The sequence below is a fragment of the Sitodiplosis mosellana genome, unplaced genomic scaffold, assembly GCF_009176505.1.
Source record: "Sitodiplosis mosellana isolate CC-2019 unplaced genomic scaffold, AAFC_SMos_1.0 Smas_scaffold_1, whole genome shotgun sequence".
In the NCBI taxonomy this organism is placed as follows: domain Eukaryota; kingdom Metazoa; phylum Arthropoda; class Insecta; order Diptera; family Cecidomyiidae; genus Sitodiplosis; species Sitodiplosis mosellana.
Genome location: NW_022595244.1, coordinates 11,319,974 through 11,340,476, shown reverse-complemented (window position 1 = coordinate 11,340,476; position 20,503 = coordinate 11,319,974). Strand labels below are relative to the sequence as shown.

At 34.0% G+C, this 20,503-nt stretch overlaps 2 protein-coding genes across 6 annotated transcripts; one reads left to right on the top strand and one right to left on the bottom strand.

Annotated features, from left to right (window-relative positions):
• Positions 1–296: 296 nt before the first annotated feature.
• Positions 297–20,413, bottom strand: LOC129580324 (arginase, hepatic). The gene is made up of 5 exons (XM_055470641.1): positions 19,832–20,413; positions 19,408–19,594; positions 1,067–1,166; positions 762–900; positions 297–680 (listed from the first exon to the last, which is right to left on the bottom strand). Exons 1-5 carry the CDS (start codon positions 20,208–20,210, stop codon positions 457–459), a joined length of 1,029 nt encoding a protein of 342 aa, XP_055326616.1. The 5' UTR covers positions 20,211–20,413; the 3' UTR covers positions 297–456.
• Positions 7,062–15,048, top strand: LOC129580322 (protein elav). Of its 5 annotated transcripts, none has more exons than XM_055470640.1 (3): positions 7,062–7,254; positions 7,863–7,976; positions 8,100–15,048. In XM_055470640.1, the coding sequence occupies exon 3, from the start codon at positions 8,165–8,167 to the stop codon at positions 9,296–9,298; it is 1,134 nt and encodes a 377-aa protein (XP_055326615.1). In that variant the 5' UTR covers positions 7,062–7,254; positions 7,863–7,976; positions 8,100–8,164; the 3' UTR covers positions 9,299–15,048. The 5 variants fall into 5 exon arrangements, with proteins under 5 accessions (XP_055326615.1, XP_055326614.1, XP_055326612.1 ...); XM_055470639.1 differs by having other exon boundaries at positions 7,082–7,254; positions 8,076–15,048; XM_055470637.1 differs by having other exon boundaries at positions 7,082–7,564.
• Positions 20,414–20,503: the final 90 nt, after the last annotated feature.

Sequence of the window (20,503 nt, the reverse complement as noted above, 5' to 3'; positions counted from 1 at the left end):
TATGCCGATAAAGTATCTCTCTGTTGCCAATACATGATTCGATGCAATCAAATACTTTTCGAATCGCATGTTCGATCGGTGCACAATGAACTCAAACGAACCTAGAATACGAAAACACTCATACATCGTCTCTCGTTCTCGCTGACTGAAAAAGAAGAAGTATTTGCTATGGGCACAGTGACTATGCTGCATAGTAACAACATCCGAATGAAAAAAAGTAAATAAGCAAATAGCACGATTTGATCAAAGGTGAACGTGATTTTTTTGTTATTTTTATTTATTGATGGCAACGCTTGAGAATGAAATCAAAGCGCCCCTTTGTTGATAAAAAGGCTCCTAAAATAATAATAGTGAGAAAAAAAACGGTGTGCATCTTTAATCAAAATAAAATGAGCAAATAAATGTATTCGTTTGCACATGGATTTGTTGCGAAATGAAAAATCGTATTTAAATTAGTCAATTTTTGGGAATGTCGTGTTGTGTGAGCGGCAAATTGCCACTACGTTTGTTGCCTGAAGCCGCAACGATCAATTGAATGGCCGAATCAATTGTTGTTTTCACATCCCTTGCATCGCCAATGCCCGGACACAATTCAACCATATCTAAACCCCGAAGGCGGCCAGTGTTGAAGACTTGTTCAATTATACTAATACCCTCACGCAGCGTCAAACCAGCGGCAACTGCAATTGAAAAATGATCTAAATTGTACAATTCGAATTTAAACATTCAAATACGAATAAAATGAAATGAAAACCACTTACGCGATATGCCAGTACTGGGAGCCTCATGCCGATCCAACGCATCAATATCAAAGCTAATGTGATAGTCTCGTTCATTCTTCGGATCAATATGATCCAAGGCCATTTCAATACATTTATTGATACCATATTTATCGACGTACTGTTGAAAACAAAACGGATACAAAAATCGACAATAAAACCGTTTTTCAAGCTCTTCAATTATAATTGGGATTTACGTGAGATAATTGTTGTAAATGAAAATATTATCTCAACAAACCAATTATTATCTGTTCAAAAGCAGACAATAAAAACACAGTAAACCTCACCTCCATGCCTAGCATTTTGATGTTGAATTTTTCCGCAATTAAACGCTCCATAGGATCCACTGAGCGTAAGCCAATGTATGCTACATTTTTTAGGGACAATCTGCAAAATATACAAATACAACAGTGATGGTGATTAACATTTATTTAATCATTGAAATGAATGAAGTATGCTAAAACTAACGGAAGTTATGCTAAAATAAAAGAATACATGCAATTGTGTGGCTGATACAAACAATAGACCAAAATATGTAAATTCAAATCATAGTAAAATGTCGCAGATGTTATCGCTTATTTTGCTTCATATGTTTGCCGAACTTTCTAATGAGTGTCCAAATGGTAACATGTTTCGTTTACAGTCGACAGCTTCAAATTTGAAAAATGTTAGTCACACTAGACTGTGTACTGTGCGTATTGTTTTATGGTGGAACGTGCTCAGTTGCAGCATCCTTTTTTTTATGACGATTTGGCACCTGGACTATAGTTTTGTCTTTCCAGTAACACTGCATTGTGAAACCCGATCTTATAAAATACGAATAAAAAGCAACAACAGCACACATTGAGTTCAGAATGAATACATAAAATCTTGAAATTTCCGGTCTTTGCACCCTTGACAAAAATTTCTCGCTTTTTACTGCAGTTCGATGGATATCTCTTTTGCCGTATAATTACTAGAACAAACGCAGAGTTTGCACTTTGTGTTTTCTCTCTTTCTCTATCTCTATCTCTCTGTGAAAAAAGGACTAGCATTTGGTGACTACGCTTTGTTTGGACTGGTTCAATTTTCATTTTAAAAGTATCGCACGTGCTGAAGAACAGATAAAATATTACTTCGCATGCATGGTCGAGTGTATGTGGTTGGTTGGCTGGCTGCCTGTTCTTGACAGTGGATCACACAATCGTATCGTTCCATAGACTAGAACAGTTATGCAAAAGCAAAATATTTTAAAATAAAAATGTTTTGCGTGTATGCGTGTGTGTCTGTCACCCCCAAACAAGAATTAGCTACTACGAAAGACGTAATATCGATTTATCTATACCATTTGAAAAAACAGCTGAACAACGACCACGACGACAACGACGACAACGACGATGACTGCGGTGACGACGATATGGTAGTATTGACCATCGGGTCATGTCGGCTAAAATAAATATATATAAATATAATTCACGCCGGCATGCCTTTCCCTCCAAGCAACCCTGTTACATTCGATGAAATTATTATAATTATTTACAAGCACAATGATATGGCCATATCAAACGCCATAAATTATACCATTCTCTCTCTCTCTCTCTCTCTCACTTATGCCTGCCAATTTATGCAGCGTAAGCAAAGTCTCACCAAAAGCAAAAGAAACAGTACGAAAATATCCAAAGATCCAATCAGGCCTATATGGAATTTATGGAGTACCCCAAAAATAGATCAAGTAAATGGAACAAGACCCACAAAGAAAAGAAAAACAACTATAAGCTTACAACTTTTGACCAAACAACAAGCGTATAAAATGCTCAAATAAATTTTTCTTTGGATTAATTAACGCAGAATGTGCTGTGTAAAAAATGTGTTGGGTTCGATGGAAATCGTGTGACGAGCATTGTACAAAAGTATGCGTTTGGCAGCAGGCTACAACTCAACAAAAGCAATTTAAACGCTAAAACGCATTATGCAAATGAAATTCTCAAATTTAAAGGTCCCAACTACGTGAAGATAGGGTGACTTTTTGAATATGTATTTGGCTCGTGCATTTTGAAATGGGTTAATTCGAAAAGAAAATCTCGCCGAAAGCAGCAGCAGCGGCAGCGGCAGCGACAACGACAACAAAAAAAACAAAAACAGAGTTCGAGAAAGAAAGAGGTAGAACGAGCACCAAATGGATATATATTGTGTGACAAAGAGCTGTGCTACAACTTTGTGTACAAATCTATAAATTCACAGCTATGCAACGTTGAACATGTATACCCATATTTAGCCATATATGGTTGCTATGCAGCAGTACAGGTTCATGCTTGAAATCAAAATATGAAACTTAAAATCGAGTTATATCCATTCTCTACGTATATTGAACATTGTGTTCCGTTCTTTCCTTTCCGCTCATTCGAATTCGTTTCGCATATATGTACGTAAATGAAATTCAAGCGATTCGAAGAGTCGCCGTAAGATTTGGTTGTAGCAGCATTTCAGCTGAGCTGAATCGAACCGAACCGAGCCGAACCAAGGCACGACGTGTACATGTACGAAACACAACCCTCCAAATGAACAAATACATACCATACGTATATGACTATGTGTTGTACAGTTTTCGGCTTTGTTTGTCTCATTGTTTCACGTTCGCAGGCGATGTTTGGTGAATATAAATTTACATGAACACGCGAAAACCGAATTAAAGTAACTGTTCTGTGTTTTCTGTTTCCATTGTATGTATAAAAATAAATGGAAAAAGAAATAGCGTTCAGGATTAAGGGCTTGGTGTGGATAGAATGAAAAAAAAGGACAATCGTAGCTTTTTTCTCTGTGTCGTTTATTTCGTCGTAATATAAGGCTCGAGAAAAAAAATAGCGCATGTTTTGATCGAATCTATCATGGTATTATTATTTTTTTTGGCAAGTCAAAATCAAAATGCATGTTAATGGCTTTTCAAGACAATAAATCACATTTTTTTATGGTTTGAGCTTTCGAAAAACGAGCAACATCTAACTGTTGTATTTGTTTTATTGTTTTATACGTTGTCGATTTATCGACGATATGCTTTTCAAAAACTGATACGGAATTAAATGCGTTGTAGCTACCATAAAAATTGCATAGTCTATGTATGCTCAATGTATTGGTACGAATCGCAGCACGGCAATGTACAAAACACAATGTATATGGTGAGGGGGAGAGAATGCACCGATGTATTTTTCCTATTGACAAATAGTCCATAGGGTTAATACTGGAATAATCGCATTCGACTACACATCGATTCTGTCTGTGCTATGCCAGTTCAATCTATCGCCTAGTTGGGATATGCCATATCGGATTCGATGCACTGTTTCTGTTATTGAACATGTTCTATGTGTGTACATGCATCGGTGGTGTAAACAATGAGCACAATAGACTGAACACAAAATTCGGCTACGAAACAACCGAAACTACCCTAGCTATAGCAAACGCAATAGAAAAGTGCGATTGCCTGCAACCGAAACAGGATTCATTGACCTCTGCTGTTTATTGTGTATGCGAGTATGTGTGTGTGTGTGCTGCTGCTGCTGCTGCTGCTGCAAGAGGAGAGTGTGTATGTGTGCATTTTGTGTCTAGCTCAAATGCTACACACCGTATGCACTATTATATTTCTAACTAGAGGCGGTCAGCGACTCTTTCTCTCCCATTCCTAATGCTTTTACATTTTCTATCGTTTGAGTTCATGAATCGTTTGTATTTCATTTTCGGCTGCATCAGACTGGCATCAAAAACCGAAATATATTGCAAACAGTGTTGTGATGCAGCGAGCGACACGATTTTGTATCCTTGCCGTTAATGTAATCCCGATGACATTCCAAAAATAGGGTGTGTTTCGCCAAATGCGTTGTCCGTGAACGTATGTGTGTGCGTTTCGTGGCTAAATGAAAAAAAAGAAGAATGCTAGAAGCGAAAATATAAATTGATCGACGTTGGTTCGCTTAGCACACACAGTCACACCGTACAAAATGCTGCGGATGTTGTGTAGTACACGATTGTGCAAGCATCACAGCATAAAAAAGGCACAGCTAAAAATCGAATTGTACGGAGATGAACACGGAGAGTGTTTGTGCAAGAGAAATGGAGAGAGCAAACAAGTTATGAGAACAAAGTGGCGATGCGCGAAAAAAGGAAAATCAATAAATTTCACCCTCCGAAAACGTACACACACAACGGCGATACACATCGCTTTGCCGATGCTGACTGCAAGCACCATCGATATAAACGTGGGAAAGCAATGCATTATGGTTTGCTATCAATTTTTTATGTTCCATCTTCGCTTGATTCTGCAGCAACGGCAACCGTATGTAAATTTCCAAGCAATACGAACATCATTCACCGAACCAGGAATGATAAATTTGATTCTCAAAATAAGCCATTTATTGCAAACGAACACTTTTTTTGTGTGTCTTATTTTAATGTATTTACCCAATGCAAAATGCATTTCGATCCATCAGCCCATGTTATGATCAAAATGAAATCCATACATTATGCGTTCGTATGTAGATTGCTTTTCATCTTCTTCTACATAAATGTGATATAATAGCAGCGAGATTATTTAGGGACGAGCGTTGTTATGTAACATTAATGTTCGGAAGCTTGCTGCTTTTCGCGCTGGGTGACGAATGTGAATACAGTGTGTATTTCGTTGAGAAGATTTCAGTTTTATTGCGCATCTTGGTTTCAACGAAGAACAATCATCTTTGACTAAATTACTTTGAGAGTGATTTCGCTTGAACATAAGGATCAATCGTAAAAATGGGCTGCGTAGCAAGTCGGTGTAATTTAATTGATGCCGGCTCAGAGCGTTTGCAGTTTTCCTAGCAATAAGATGTTATGTAATGATCTAATCCTTCGGAACTTGCATCATTTTTCACAAAGAAAATGGCTAAATTTTCAGCATAGGGATGAAACGCTTTTAAAGAAAAAACAAGTTTAATTCCAAATATTTCGAATGCGTGTTGTTTATGTACGCGTTGCTAACGAGATCGGTTTGAATAGGGTGTTTTCATACTATGTACGCATTTCAAGCAGAATGAAGAGAAAAATACAGAAACATTTAAATGAAACCCATGGGATTGATGAGACGAGAGCATGTGTGATATCCTTTTTTTTTTTGAAGGGACCACACTGTACACATAACAATAATAATATGTGTGCTAGATGTCAATGGACTTGGACACATAATGCACTAAGTGCATGAACACAACGAAAGAAAAATGCATTCAAAATATGATGCCCCCAAAACAAATAAACAAACAAAAATATTCAAAAGCACGAAAAACACAGCATGACTTTTGCGAAGAAGCAAGAAATTTTCTCGTTCCGAAAGGAATGCTTCACCGCCTTTTAAAATTGCTTGCACAGCCAGTCAGTGAACGTCAAGTGTACAGATGTTAAAAAAATAATCGAAGAATCATCAGTATTATGTACGCTTTTTTACCGTCTCCTTCCCCTTTCTACCAACAAGCATTGGTCAATCATCATCGTAAATGAGAATCCATTCTCGTTAGCAATTTTTGCGACGAACAAGTTCTACGTGGTTTTCTTTCTGTTAAAATAATAATTCCAACCCTAGAAATGCACTGCTATTGATTTTTTGAGTTTTTGTCTAGATAGATATGGCTTGTGTACGATGCCACTAATGTTCTCTCGTATCGAACGTGTGTATATGTGTGTGCGCTACTGTGGCGATTGTATTGGAGAGCGGCAGCAGTAAAACAATGTTTTTTCTTTCATTCTTCGCTCTTCTTAATGCAGCATATGTGCTGTTTACTGAACCTCCGCACGTAAACTCGACGTAAAATCACATGCGCATTCACCCATATTGCGAGAGAGACAGAGAGCAAACCGTAACGTATTCCCTCTTTGCTACTGAAAATGAAGCCGGCTGTGCGCGTTCCAACCTCTCTTCATACAGATATACGCTCTCTTTCACACTGTCTGTCTCTCTCTCTCTCTCACCTGCGTGCGCGCTCCCTCACTCTTCCTCTCTCTCTCTCTTTTACATTCAGACAACGTTATTGTGTCCGCTTGCCTCTGACTATTTGGTACAGTTTGATTTGGTTCGCTAGAATACACGCATGCGTTCAGAATCGAGCAATACGTTTTTTTCTACAATTTCCTTTTCGTTCTCTTCGTTCTCTATTCCACCATACAGGCAAGAGGCACAAACACACAGACTTGCTCCGATGTCGTGATGTATGTTTGTATGCGTTAGCTTCTCCGCTCAGCGTATTATATTTGGCGTGCGCTAAATGGAAAGAAAGACATTTTCGTATGATTTCAGAGCCACAGCCGCACATACGTAAAAAGTGTTTTCGAGCGAACGCATCGCGTTTCGTCGATCGCAGAGTATAAAAAAAAATTTATAAAAAGAAGGAAAAAAAAGAAAATAATCTAAAGAAACAAAGCACTAGAAACAACAACAAACAACGTTAAAATTTAGAGAATTCAATCATTTCTCGTGCTAAAGGTACATAATACGTGAAAAGGTTTCTCAAATTTGTGTGGAAAATATAGCAAATTTGTTCTTTTTTTTGGGTGCATTAAAATACAAGAATATCAAACAAATTAAATTTGGCTTTGCCCAAGGAAGTTGTATTTCTGAATGAAAAGAGATATTACACATTACACAGAGCGATTCGCTAGTTATATTCGTCGTTGTTGAATCGATTGAACGAGGTTTTTTTTTGTTCATACATATATATAGTATATATATGTGCTCTGCATCGTGGTTTTTATACCGTCAGTCTTCTCCGATACGCATATAAGTGATATATGTAGTGAGTACTCACTATTCAGAAACATTCAGTCAAATATATATATGAAATAATTTTGTGTGTCGTGTTGTCGCGCGCGCTCTATTAGTGGTGCTCGTCATTTTGACTTTTTACACTTGCGTGTCGAATCATATATATACATATTTTTTGTCATAATCGCATGTGCTCCGATTGATACCGAAAAAGTTAGACTTGTTTTCTTCTTTGCCATCGTCGTCGGATCGATTTTGTATTAATTATCAAAAAAAAAGAAAAAAAAAGAAAAGAAAAGTTGTTGAATCCCGTTTTTTTTGCTTGGTAGAAAAAGAAAACGGTCGCAGGCAGACAAAATCAAAAAGAGAATAAAAAGGTGCTCTCGATTGACGTTCCACTTGTTTGGATAATTAGCGAGCCGCCCAAAGAGTGTGCGAATAAGGTGCGTGTACACATATGTTAACGATCAAAAGTATTTTATTCGTTCATTGAATCACATTGAAATTACTGTAAACAGTTTTTTTTTTATTAAAACCAAAAGTAACGTGGTTTCATTTTGGAACAGCCCCAATCACTGTGTTCGAGTATAGAGCTAGAGTGAGTCGAGAGACAACAGTCAACGAAATCTAGATGATGACCAATACAATTGCAACGGGAGGTCTTGAGACCCAAGCACTGCTGGGCGCAGCACAGCAACAACAACAGCAACAACAGCAGCAGCAACAGGCCCAGAAAAATGGCAACGATTCGGACGATGGTTCAGGTGAAAATAAAACCAATTTGATTGTCAACTATTTGCCGCAAACAATGACCGAAGAAGAGATTCGATCGTTGTTCAGCAGTGTGGGTGAAGTGGAAAGTGTGAAATTAGTGCGAGATAAAACCGTTGTATTTCCCGATCCCATGAATCCGGGTGCACCGAAAGGTCAAAGTTTGGGCTATGGTTTTGTTAACTACGTTAAGGCACAGGATGCTGAACAGGCCGTTAATGTGTTGAATGGGCTACGATTACAAAATAAAACGATCAAAGTGTCATTTGCACGGCCCAGTTCGGATGCCATCAAGGGAGCCAATTTGTATATTTCGGGATTGCCAAAAACAATGTCACAGCAAGACTTGGAAATCATTTTTTCACCATTCGGTACGATAATTACGTCGCGCATCTTGCAAAATGCTGGCAACGATTCACAAACAAAGGGTGTTGGCTTCATTCGATATGATACACGGGATGAGGCAAAGCGTGCCATTCAAGCCATCAATGGAACCACACCACAAGGATGCACTGAACCAATTTCGGTGAAATTCTCAAACACACCCGGTTCAAATTCGAACAAAGTCCTTCAAGCACCCGTACCAACATTCTTGGCACCACACCTAGCACGACGCATCGGTGGCGCCATGCATAATCCCGTGAACAAAGGCTTGGCCCGATTCTCACCGATGGCCGGCGAAATGCTAACCGATGTCATGATTCCCGGTGCTAACGGCATAACCAGCATAGCCCCAGGTGGCGGATGGAGCATTTTTATTTATAATTTGGCACCCGAAACCGAAGAGAGCACATTGTGGCAATTGTTTGGACCATTCGGTGCCGTTCAAAGTGTTAAAATAATCAAAGACTCGGCCACCAACCAGTGCAAAGGATACGGTTTTGTCACCATGACCAATTACGAAGATGCAATGATGGCGATACGTGCACTAAACGGTTATGCTCTCGGCAATCGAGTACTTCAAGTTTCATTCAAGACAAACAAGCAAAAATAAATCCATTTTATCGATTTAAATCAAATCGAGCGACGCATTTTGTTGACATGCAAACTGAACCGATTGAAATTTAACAAGAAAACAAAAAAAAATCCTATTTCGTATTATTACGAAACAAACATTAAACACAACAAAAAAGAGAGAATAACATGAAACAGAATCGATTCTCACATTTTTCATTGCTATTTGTGTACTGTGCTAGATAAAGATAAAGTTTACATAGAACCGAAAAAAGAAAGAAAGAAAAATTTAATAACACACAAAAAACCAACACAATTTAATAACGATTGAAAATGCGCTTTTCGACAGAGAATCCAGCATGAAAAGTAGGATTGAAGCAGTAAAACAGGGCTTTTAACTGAATTTAACGAATATATACATACATATAAATATATACCTATTTAACTTTCGGATGACAGAATGAAGAAAGAAAAAAAAAACGAATGAGTTTCCACAATTGATTCCATCAAGAGAAAGAAAAACGAAAAAGCATTACGAAAGTGTACACATGTTGAACCTGATAATCAGTAGAAAAAAAATGAGGAAAGCACAGATAAAAAACAACAACAACAACCGCAACAAAACACACACCAAAAGGATAGTTCGGCGCTGAAGCACCGATCAAACGTAAATATAAGGAATAGAGAACAGACATCATACAAATACTCCTTAGCCAATTGTGATTAAACCAAAAAGCTAAAACGCAATTTTTTACCATATAAATATAAAATAAACTATTTTATAGAATAATTTTCCAGTTTAGTAGACACATTTTTAAATGAAGGAAAAAAAAACACGCAAAATTGATTCCATGAAAATTCTCCTTTTTTGTCCCCCACTCTCCCTCTATCTTTCTCTCAACATATTTTCACTTGTCTCATTACGGCATACGACCCATCTGAACTGCACATTGTTATTTTGCGCAATCCTATCTTTGCTTTGAATATATATATATATATATATATACTATATCCTGTATATGTATACTGTTTGATTCAAACTAAGCAAGAAGAAAAGAGTTAAGAAATTTTCCACTTTCCAATTCATTGACGCAGTTCATCACATCCCAACGAGCAGACACAGACCAACACGAAAAAAAATACAATTCGAAAGAAGAAAAAAAAGTGCAATATTCATTACATTTTATTTAGATAAAACGTTATAAATGTGTCTAAATGCAAATCCTTTGTACTGTTGTGTCGTATGCTGAATTGAGTAATTGAGCGAGAAAAAAGCCATTTGAAACAAAGAAACAAACAACAAAAACTATATTGGTTATGGACTTTGATACCGTGATTTTCATTTTTCTTTTTCATGTTATTAATTGGTCGATTGTGAAGCTTTCGATTTTTGAAACGGTACCCGAAAATGAATACTCATTAATAGCCGTTATGTGTTTGCGCAATAAATGTGAGTGTGTATAAACTATCTAGGAGGCAAGACAGAAGCAAAAAAAAGAAGCAAAAAAAGGAGAAAAACAATGAAAGCTACAATTTTGAAGCAAAGCAACGAGCAGGGCAGATACGCACAACCCGAAGCAAAAAGAGAAATAACAACCACAAAAAATACACACATTTAATGAAAAAAAAACAAATGTTTCAATAGCAATTTCTTTTTGGTTTCTTTTTCTGCTGCAAAGCAACATTTTCAATTTTCCCTACGTATCGATGCTCTTTTTTCTTTTTTCAACAAAGAAACCGCTACGCGTTCATGGTACCATCATTTTTATGTTGGATTTTTTTTTACAAACAAATCTGTCTCCACCAATTCGATCAAATGAAAGTGACGAGAAAACAAAAAACACCAAAAATCAATTTCATTCGAATAGCAAGTGAATGTGCAAGAGCGACTGTTGGGTTTACATCAAATTGTGCCCGTCGAAAGGAACAAAAAAAAAGAAGAACGAAATGGTCAACTTGGTTGCACTTGGACGAAATTTTTATTTTGCACCAAATACCATCATGTTATAGAAGCAAAAATCTTTGAAAAATGCAAGAAATGATGAAAAAAAATAAACAACAACAAAAAATATTTATAAAATTCTAGTCAAAACAAAAATGGAATAACATAAAAAGAAGAACACCTAATTAAGCAAACAATTTTTCTTCTTTTTTTTCAATTTTCTCGACTTTCAATGGGTAAAGCCAACATCGAAAGTTACAAGAAAAAACAAATGACACTGATGAGAATCTATTTATGCATCATTTTAATTGTAGAGAAAGAAAATTCGTAGCTGATTATAATGCAAGAAATCATCTAATTTATTTACATGTATGGAACATAAGCGTATAATTATTATTATTTCTCTTTTTTCTTTTTTTTTGTCTCAATTAATGTTAATTTAGTATTTTTCGTGAGAGCATTGCGATTAATTTATTTTCTTTCAATTTCGTCTCAAATTCTTTGCATTTTTCGATTTTAATTAAAATATTAAATTAAATTAAAGTAAAGGAAATAAAGTTCGAGCATGGAACTTGTTCCATCCACGGTCTAATGAAATACAATGGTATGACGAAATGCTGCTTAGCAAAAAGGACACTCATAAATTAAAGAGGAAAAATGTATCAAATACAGAAACACACACACACACACACAGCAAACTACTTTTTATAAAAAAAAATAGAAAATTATTAAAAGATTTAAACGCATTACTTAATTGATTATTATAAAGAAAAAAAAATAAAATGTAAAAGGAAGCGCAAATTTGTCCGCTGATCGACAGACGAAATTGAAAAACAAGAGATGACACAATTGATGATTGAGAGAAATCATCAAATGATGAAGGAAAAAAAAGAAGAGAGAAAAATAAGTATGAAATTCTTTTAGCATAATTTATTTATTTATTAACCAAATCTCAATAACAACAACAAAAAAACAACACTCTCTGTTGACCAGCACACATCAGAATTGCATCCAACTGAATTGCAGTGCTCAATGCAATGCTAATGTCTGCTGATCCATCGAGCCATGACTAAACGTAATTTATCAATAAATGAATTGAAAACCAACATAAAATATACCTATAAATATTCATATATAGAATAAAAGTATGTTTTAATATATTATTATTATGTATTATATATAAATGAAGAAGATGAAAGAAAAAATGGAAAAAAATTGACGAAGGAAAAAAAATGAAGAGGATGACACTATGATTTTAACTCAATATAACCTATACTTCAAGAGAAACACACACACAAACTTGGAAGAAAAGAACCCAGAGTATACACAGATACATAGACATACTTAAGGAATATGATGCATTTGGCAATTCAATACGAAAATGGTTGTGCAAATTCATGATTGAGAAAAAGTCTTGAAAAAAAAACAAAACAAATTTATAACTTTGCTAAAGAGAGAACCAATAAAAAAAACACACGTAAATGTGACATTAGCAACATAAATGTTTGGCCAAAGCATTTTCTTCCACAATCAAATTGTTTCACGGCACACTGATCCGAACAAAACATTTTATGAATTAATCGAATACAATGAATAAACGAAATCTGTTGCTATTAATTTAAAACCAGAAAACATAAACCAAATCTATAGAAATGACATAAAATGGGACAAAATAGAAATCAATAATATTGAAATGAATCGATGATATAAAACAAAAAGAAAATAAATCAATCTTATCTCATTAGTTGTTTAAGATCTTGATGTTGTGTGCAATAGAAGTTACAAATGAAGGCGAAATCATCTAAACAATTTTCCTAATTATGTCGCCGCCCGAAACATAGCAAAATCCAAAATATTTCAGACAGCCAGAAAACACACACACACACAAAAATGAACAAATCATCCATCACTTTACTAATAGATTGTTTAACGAATGGAATCAATGTAACAACACATACATACACACACCCTGCCCGCCTATTCTGATGATCTAAGGTTTTTTTTTAAATGGAAATTCCATACATTTTAAAACATGTATTCAAATTGTTTTTTCCTCGAACGGTTTCTTACTAAGAATCGCTATCACTCGAATGGCAATCCACGATTCAATCGTATGCTAAAATCCTCCAGAACGAAAAACAAACATTTATCAAACTTTATTACTAATTCAGAATTAAAACAAAAAATATTCACAAACACACATTCAAAATTTATTGAGCACATTCATGCGATGTGATTCTCAAACGTAGTAAAAAAAATTAACAATTATAACTGGACGTAGAGGACAAAAAAGAAATCTAGCTGAAAGAAAATATTCCGTTGATTTTGTTCACACCATTCTTTTCATATCCATTCAGAGAAGGAGAATAGGTCTCATTTCGTCGCGTAGTTTGTTTCTTTTTAAATCGTTAGCATACGTGATATATGAAAGAGAAGGCAACAACAAACATTGACACTCAACCAAATTTATTTATCATTTTTTCATCTAATTTATCTATTCGATTCGATTTTAAAATTTGAACAACATTATTTTTTTCATTCGTTTTTTTTGTTCATTCGAATCCAAAGAATGGCACACTTGGTAGCAAAATGCATACTATAAAAAGAATATGAACGAAAAACGGCTATTGTATCTTAAGTTTAAATTTATTTTCCCCGTTTTTTCTTTTATTTTGGAATTGCAACACGATTTTCTTTTTCAATTAGGTTAGACAAAAAAGGAGTGTGTGTTTTATTTTTGTGCGCCAAAATTGATGTGTTTGAACAGAGAGTATTTTTTCCCTTCTTCACTAATCACACACACGCCGATTTTTTTTCTCTTTATTTTAAGTTCATACCATGTACGTAGTTTTAATAATACCCCCCTTTACTTCAAATTCACTTTATTTATTTCTCCAAAAAACGAAAGAAAAAAAAACAAAACAAAACAAACCTACTAAAATGATTTATGTAGTTTGTATAACCCAGTGTAATAATTTCAATTTTTTTTTTCATTCGTTTGATTTTTTTTTTTTCTAATTAAGCCAATTCCCAGAAAAGTGAAACACAGAAAAGAAAAAAAAAAACAAGATTCAAATGTCGTAAGATAACGAATGTATCAAACTAAAACAAAAATCACTTACGGAAAAAACAAATTTATCTGCTAAACAAAAAATAATTCATTGTAATTTTATGTTGTGTCTCGTTCTCTTTTTTACGTAACATTTTAACCATGCATTTTCTGTGCTTTTCGTGTAATTTTAAGTAATAATTTGTTTTTTCTAACACCACTCAAGCAAATAACAAATCCAACAAAAACAAGAAGAGGAATATCCAATTCAAATGTCAACAATATTTATGCATACTTGTTTCTTTAACTGATTCAACTTGTTGTAGACCAATGAGTAAAGTTGACAAAACAAAATATGCTTTTTTTTTGTTAATCCGGCTATTTTCCTACCCACTTCTCAAACTCAGTCAACTCGCAGACTAACATCGATCATTTTTATTCCCCGCAAATATACTAAAAAAGAACATTATTATTTCATTTGCAACAACAACAAAGAAAAGAGAATTAATTTACTAAAAAAACAACCAATCATAAACATACACATACACATACACATTTGCTGTAGTGTAACGAAAATGATACGAGTGACAAGTGTTGCTAGAGAAAAAAAAACAATTCAACCACTATATAATTTTCAAAACAAACAAAAAAATCTATTAATTGATTATTATAAACAAACAAAAAAATAATAATATTATACAGTAATTTTATGTTTGCTTTCTCATGTATGATTTTCTTTTTTGTCAGCGTAATATTAAAAAAAAAACACAAAAAATTTAATAAATTTTTTCGCTAGAAATTTTTCTTGGGTTTTCTATCTTATTCGTTTATTTTTCTCTTTTTTTATACGTTTTACGAGTTTCTTTTTCTTTCGTTTTGTCGTATATTCCGTTTGATTTATTCTTTCTTGTTCCGTTTATATTCACACTTAATATGGACGGTATTTGTATAATACCATGGACATATGGAGTTTATGATTTTGGTCATTATTTTCCGTTTCTGATTTATGATTTGAATTTTCGTTATGGTTTCCGTCGATCACAGAAATGTCGAACATTTTCCAATTGTGGGTCAACAACAAACTCTGGTTGGGAAAATATTCGCAAAATTTTGTGATAAACTTATGTTTGTTCCGTTCTTTCGTTTCGTTTCGTTTTGTTCATACGTTTCTTACTTTCGTTTTTGTCAACAATATTTCTTCATTTTATTTCATTTTTGAGTTTTGTATTTGTATTTGTCGTTTCAAACTAACCGTTTTCGCACCACACTCAGTCCACTGTTTCAATTGTTCTTATCGTTTTGTTTTGTGCCAGATAGAGAGAGAGAGTGAGACATGTCCAGTGATTTTAATTATTTTGCCGTTCATTTGTTCAACAAAATGCCCACTGACTATACGTATATTCCTATTTATGTTTCCGGTATTTTTGATCGATACACACACAAACACATCCACATACTTCCATTTGCCAGTGGGCGATTTTGTTTTTGTCTTTGGTTTTTTCCAGGACATATCCAGACTTAACAAAAACTAAACAAGTCGTCAACATTTTCCATTGCGTTGAGTTCGTATTTCATCCATTGTTACTTTTGTGTGCACAACAAGACAGCTACTACTTTACATCAATCTTTCGTTTGAGTTTTCGTTTTCATGGCAAATCAACCAAATTTTCAGTTTTCTTTTTTGACGTGTTTATTATCATGTGCTCAAATTGTATTAAACAAAAACAAAAATCAAATAATATGACCAAATCCGCTATGAAACCAAATCATTTAACCCCCGCACACACAATATATACACACACTGAGGGAGAGTGAGACCGTGTTGCCCGTGTTTGCTAAACAATATCACTCAATATGTCTTTTTACATGTAAAACCGCTACCTCTTTACTTTCTTTGGTTTTAAGTATGGTTTTTCAATTGTTTCGGGTGTCATTCATGATTTGATCCATTGAAATTTCTATTAATTTTTGCGTTCATAATTTTTGGTAAGTACTAACACACACAAAACGCAAAATTATTGCTCTCTCGTTTTGTTCGTATTTATCTTTTATTCGTTTTCATTGCATTCTTGTTTGAATATCGTATATTGTTTCCAGTTTTATTTTAGATATGAACAGCTCTCTCCTTTTTCTTTGAGGTCAGTTAAAAGCCAGCCAATTTAATAAATAGCCATTAGCATATATATTTTTCATTTCTTGTTTACTTTTTTTCCGTTTATTTTTGGTCATTCTTTAATCTAACAACAATAACGCTGTTAATTTGCACTTGTCTTCATTCTCAGCGAGCCCAGCACATTCCTAACGGATCGCATTGACACAGTAGTTGAGCAAGTGTGATCTTTTGGTAATGTGCTGGTAGCAGAAAAAAGAACCCAATGTATGTCTATATGCTTAACATTCTTTTTTATTGTTCACATTTATTTTGAAACCGACCACTAATAACGATGTCGATTTGATCCTTTCGTTTTCATATGCAATACCTATATATAGTATACCTAACAATAACCACCATATATTTTAACAAACATTTAGTTTTTCTTATTCTTATTTGGTATTTCCGTTTTGTTTCTTGTACTTTTTTCGTGTTGTTTATCATTTAAGATATACTCAAACACTCAGCTGCCATCCAATATGGACCAACGAATGTGGTTGTTAATGTATAGCACGTGTATACTTCCACAAACAAATACTCATAACATAACAGTAACAATGGCGATTCTTTGCATAATTTTTTAGTTTCCGCAGTGAGATTTAACCAAAAGGCCACTTCCATCGAAGTACACAAAAAACTTGGTCGATTAAAATGAAAATTCAATTGAAATGGAAGCGGTTTTGTGGGTGAATGCTCCAGTTATTAGTGTGTTATTTATTTTCATGCGTTGTTTTTGCGTTTTAACATTCAAGCATTTATTTAATTATATATATTTTGTTGACAACTTTGAAGCGGAAGTTTATGAAATTTTCCAAATCTCATAGACGCCACCGTTCAAACCAACGTAACTGCTAACCAATTTTCTAAAACTTTCAACTACAACTGTTCATGTTATGCACTCATTGTGATAATACTTTATTCATGTCATAGATTTTTATCAAATTTCAAAACAACAACAACAAAAAAACAACTTAACAAATTATCAACAACAACATTTTATGCGTTTTTTCCCTTAATTTTCCTATGTGTTTGGTTCAAAATATGAAAACAAAACAAATCAAAATACTAACAACAAGCAATTTTATAATATTGTGTTCATTTTTATCGCTAGAAATTTTTCTGTGTGTTTTTTTTTTAAAGATACAAAAATTACGAGCGTTTTTCATTTCTCACAATTTTCTTCTATAATTTATTGTTTCCTTACTTCCGCCTATTCGGTTCAATTCGTTGCGTATATCGAACAATGTCTTTTTTAACCACAATCATGTCATTTATTAGTTTTGCTATTTTAGCCATATTTTGTCCGTATTTCATCAAGGATCAAATGACATGGAGTATCCAATCAAATTGAATGTTTCGTTCACTTTCGTTTTTTTTCTTATATATATATATATATACTTCCAAACTTCTTCTTTTTTACATATATATATGAGCCAAAATCATCCATTCCGATGGCATTTCGGTTATGCTTTTTCATTTTATTTACGAATACGATCCTTCTATCCTTTATTTCGAATCAAAGTAAATAACTTCAAGACGCTTTGTCGCTTACATTTAATAAATATAGGCGATTTGAAATAGCATACAAATTCTATAACCAATTTTTTTACCTATTGTCAATTTGAAAAGCAAACAGAGGAAAAAAATGAAAAAAATTTATCAGAGCAATAACGAGCATTGAAGGAAAAAAAACCATCGTCAAATTAGAAGAGAAAAAAAACTACACACGAAACTATTAGTCAAATATCGATTTCAAACTGTGATATTCTATAAGTAAACAAGTCGTAGAGATGTTATAAAACAAGGACACTTTGTTTTCTCTATGTTCTTACGAAGCACAAAAAAAAACACGAATAGAATTCTTTTAAGCAACAATTCGAATTACAATTTTTTTTACCAAAAAAAAAAATGAAATGAGAGATATAAAAAAGCTGAACAGATGAACACAATAAATGAAGGGAAACAAACAATTCGTTATTTTGTTGAGCCTACGTTTGTGTCAAATCGATTAAAATTAAGAGACTGAAATTTGATAAAATGTATACAATTTGTTTTCTTTTTCTATGAACTGAACGAAATACTTGAAACGAAGAAAAAGATTTAAAAAAAAAGCAACCAAACAATACAAAAAAGCCAAAAAAAACAACAACAACATTTATAAAAATAAATTCAAAATAAAATGTTAAATGTGAAATGTTAAATTTATTCACTTAAGAGCATGGCAAAGGGAATCTCCATCCATTCGCCAAAATGGATAGTTTTCGTAGACTTTGAATCAGTCTATATATCATATCTCGTTTTTTTTAAATTCTGTCAAATAACCAGTTATTCGCACGCCTTTCACCACTCAATCATACGTTATAATTATTGAAACTATTTTTTTTACCTTAGCTTTGGTTGTAATACAGTAATTGTTTTCATTTTCTCTCTCTTTTTTTCCGTTTAATATTTAATGTTTAAACGAATTATGTATGCGTTGCATGCTCCAATTATTCGTTATCTATTAGTTCTTTTGGTTGTTCTTACCGATTCCCGTTTATCAGTAGATTTTGTTTCTATTTTGTTGTTACATATTGAATACCATTTTATTCGATACATGCAATTATTTTCCAATTGAACTTTTCGTTAATCTCTCGTATCGAATGCTGCTTATGCTTATCCCCCCCCCTGATTTTTGTTAGAATTTCACCTAATTTTAGTCTTTAGTCTCTCTTTTTATTTTCAAATGAGAAATTTTATCATTTCATTGATAACCTGCTCTGGAGGCGCATCAACATAATGCACACCATTACAATATAACAAATATCAACTGACCGATTAAACCACGTATGAGTAAACGTAGGTATTTTTTTAGTTTGTAATTTGGAACTCGGTAAGATAGTTTAAAGCAACCTTTGGATTTATTACAACAACAACAACAACAAGATGAACTATTAAAATGAAATGCACTTTGACCAAACTACAATTATTAGTCGGTATCTAAATTGGGTAAACGGTTCCACTCACTTTTTGGTTTGCCAATCGAATCCTGGCAATTGGCCCCAGTATTCTGAGAGTTCTTTCACCACTAGAGATACTGGCATTCCGTGGATGTGTCCCGATCGTGACGTCGAGTTTGTATTTATATCCGCATGGGCATCAACATATATCACCGATAAATTTTCACTGGCATTGAGTTGACCGGAAATAGTTCCTGCGCACAAAAATTACTTTTATTCAAAATAAAATCTTCAATGATGAAATAAATTTTTGAGTCATTTTTTTTCAAATTGTAAACTCTCTTCTATCGAAATTTGTTTAGAGTCCAAAAAGAATTGCCTTGAGAAAGATCGTATAAAAAAAAATTCTTTTCGAATTCAAAGTTCAATGAGTTTGTATTCAAAAGGGGAAAAAAACGTCAATAAATAAAAACATGAATGAGCTACCGTACCAACAGCTAAAGCATGGTCACCACCCAAAGTAACACAGATTCGATTTTCGGCGCGAATTTCCTGAACTTTTTCGCTGATCCGTTTCATCAACGGCATGAATCGCGAGTAGTTTTGCATATTTTTTGGGCTTGTTGTCTCCAATTCTACTTCTCCGACCGCTAAATCTCCGAAATCCTTAATGTCAACGTGTTCATTGAATTCCACAATTTCTTTAATTAAACCACTTTTTCGGATCAATTCTGGCGCCAATGCAGTGCCAATTGTTTTTTTCGACGATCCTTCATTGTATGGAACACCAAGCAATCCAATTTTGGTTTTGGCCAATTGTGATGAGAACATGCGGCTTTGCACACCAAATCTCATTAATTTTAACACCATTTTTGTTACTGTACTACAGATTAAGCACACATCTAACGAAAGCTGATTTTGTACTGTGTCAAAATCAAACGAGTGAACGACAGACGGCGAATTTTCATGACTGAAAAACAACAAAAACAAAATCGATACTGATAATCCTTTGACCTCACTCAACGAGTACTATGATTTTGCTCAATTTTTTCGTTCGGATGTGCAATTCATTACGTGATAAATGCGGTATATGCTATCTGTATTGGTTGCTATAGTGATGACACAAGCAAAGATGATATGTACGAAAGAGATAAACAAATTCA

Excerpts from the sequence above, each read along its gene's own strand:
- LOC129580322 (XM_055470640.1), top strand. The coding sequence starts at position 8,165 with ATGATGACCAATACAATTGCAACGGGAGGTCTTGAGACCCAAGCACTG.
- LOC129580324 (XM_055470641.1), bottom strand. The coding sequence starts at position 20,210 with ATGGTGTTAAAATTAATGAGATTTGGTGTGCAAAGCCGCATGTTCTCA. Across the intron at positions 19,595-19,831 it reads TGACCATGCTTTAGCTGTTG|GAACTATTTCCGGTCAACTC; the intron begins GTACGGTAGCTC and ends TTTTGTGCGCAG. Across the intron at positions 1,167-19,407 it reads TTCGATTGGCAAACCAAAAA|ATTGTCCCTAAAAAATGTAG; the intron begins GTGAGTGGAACC and ends TATATTTTGCAG.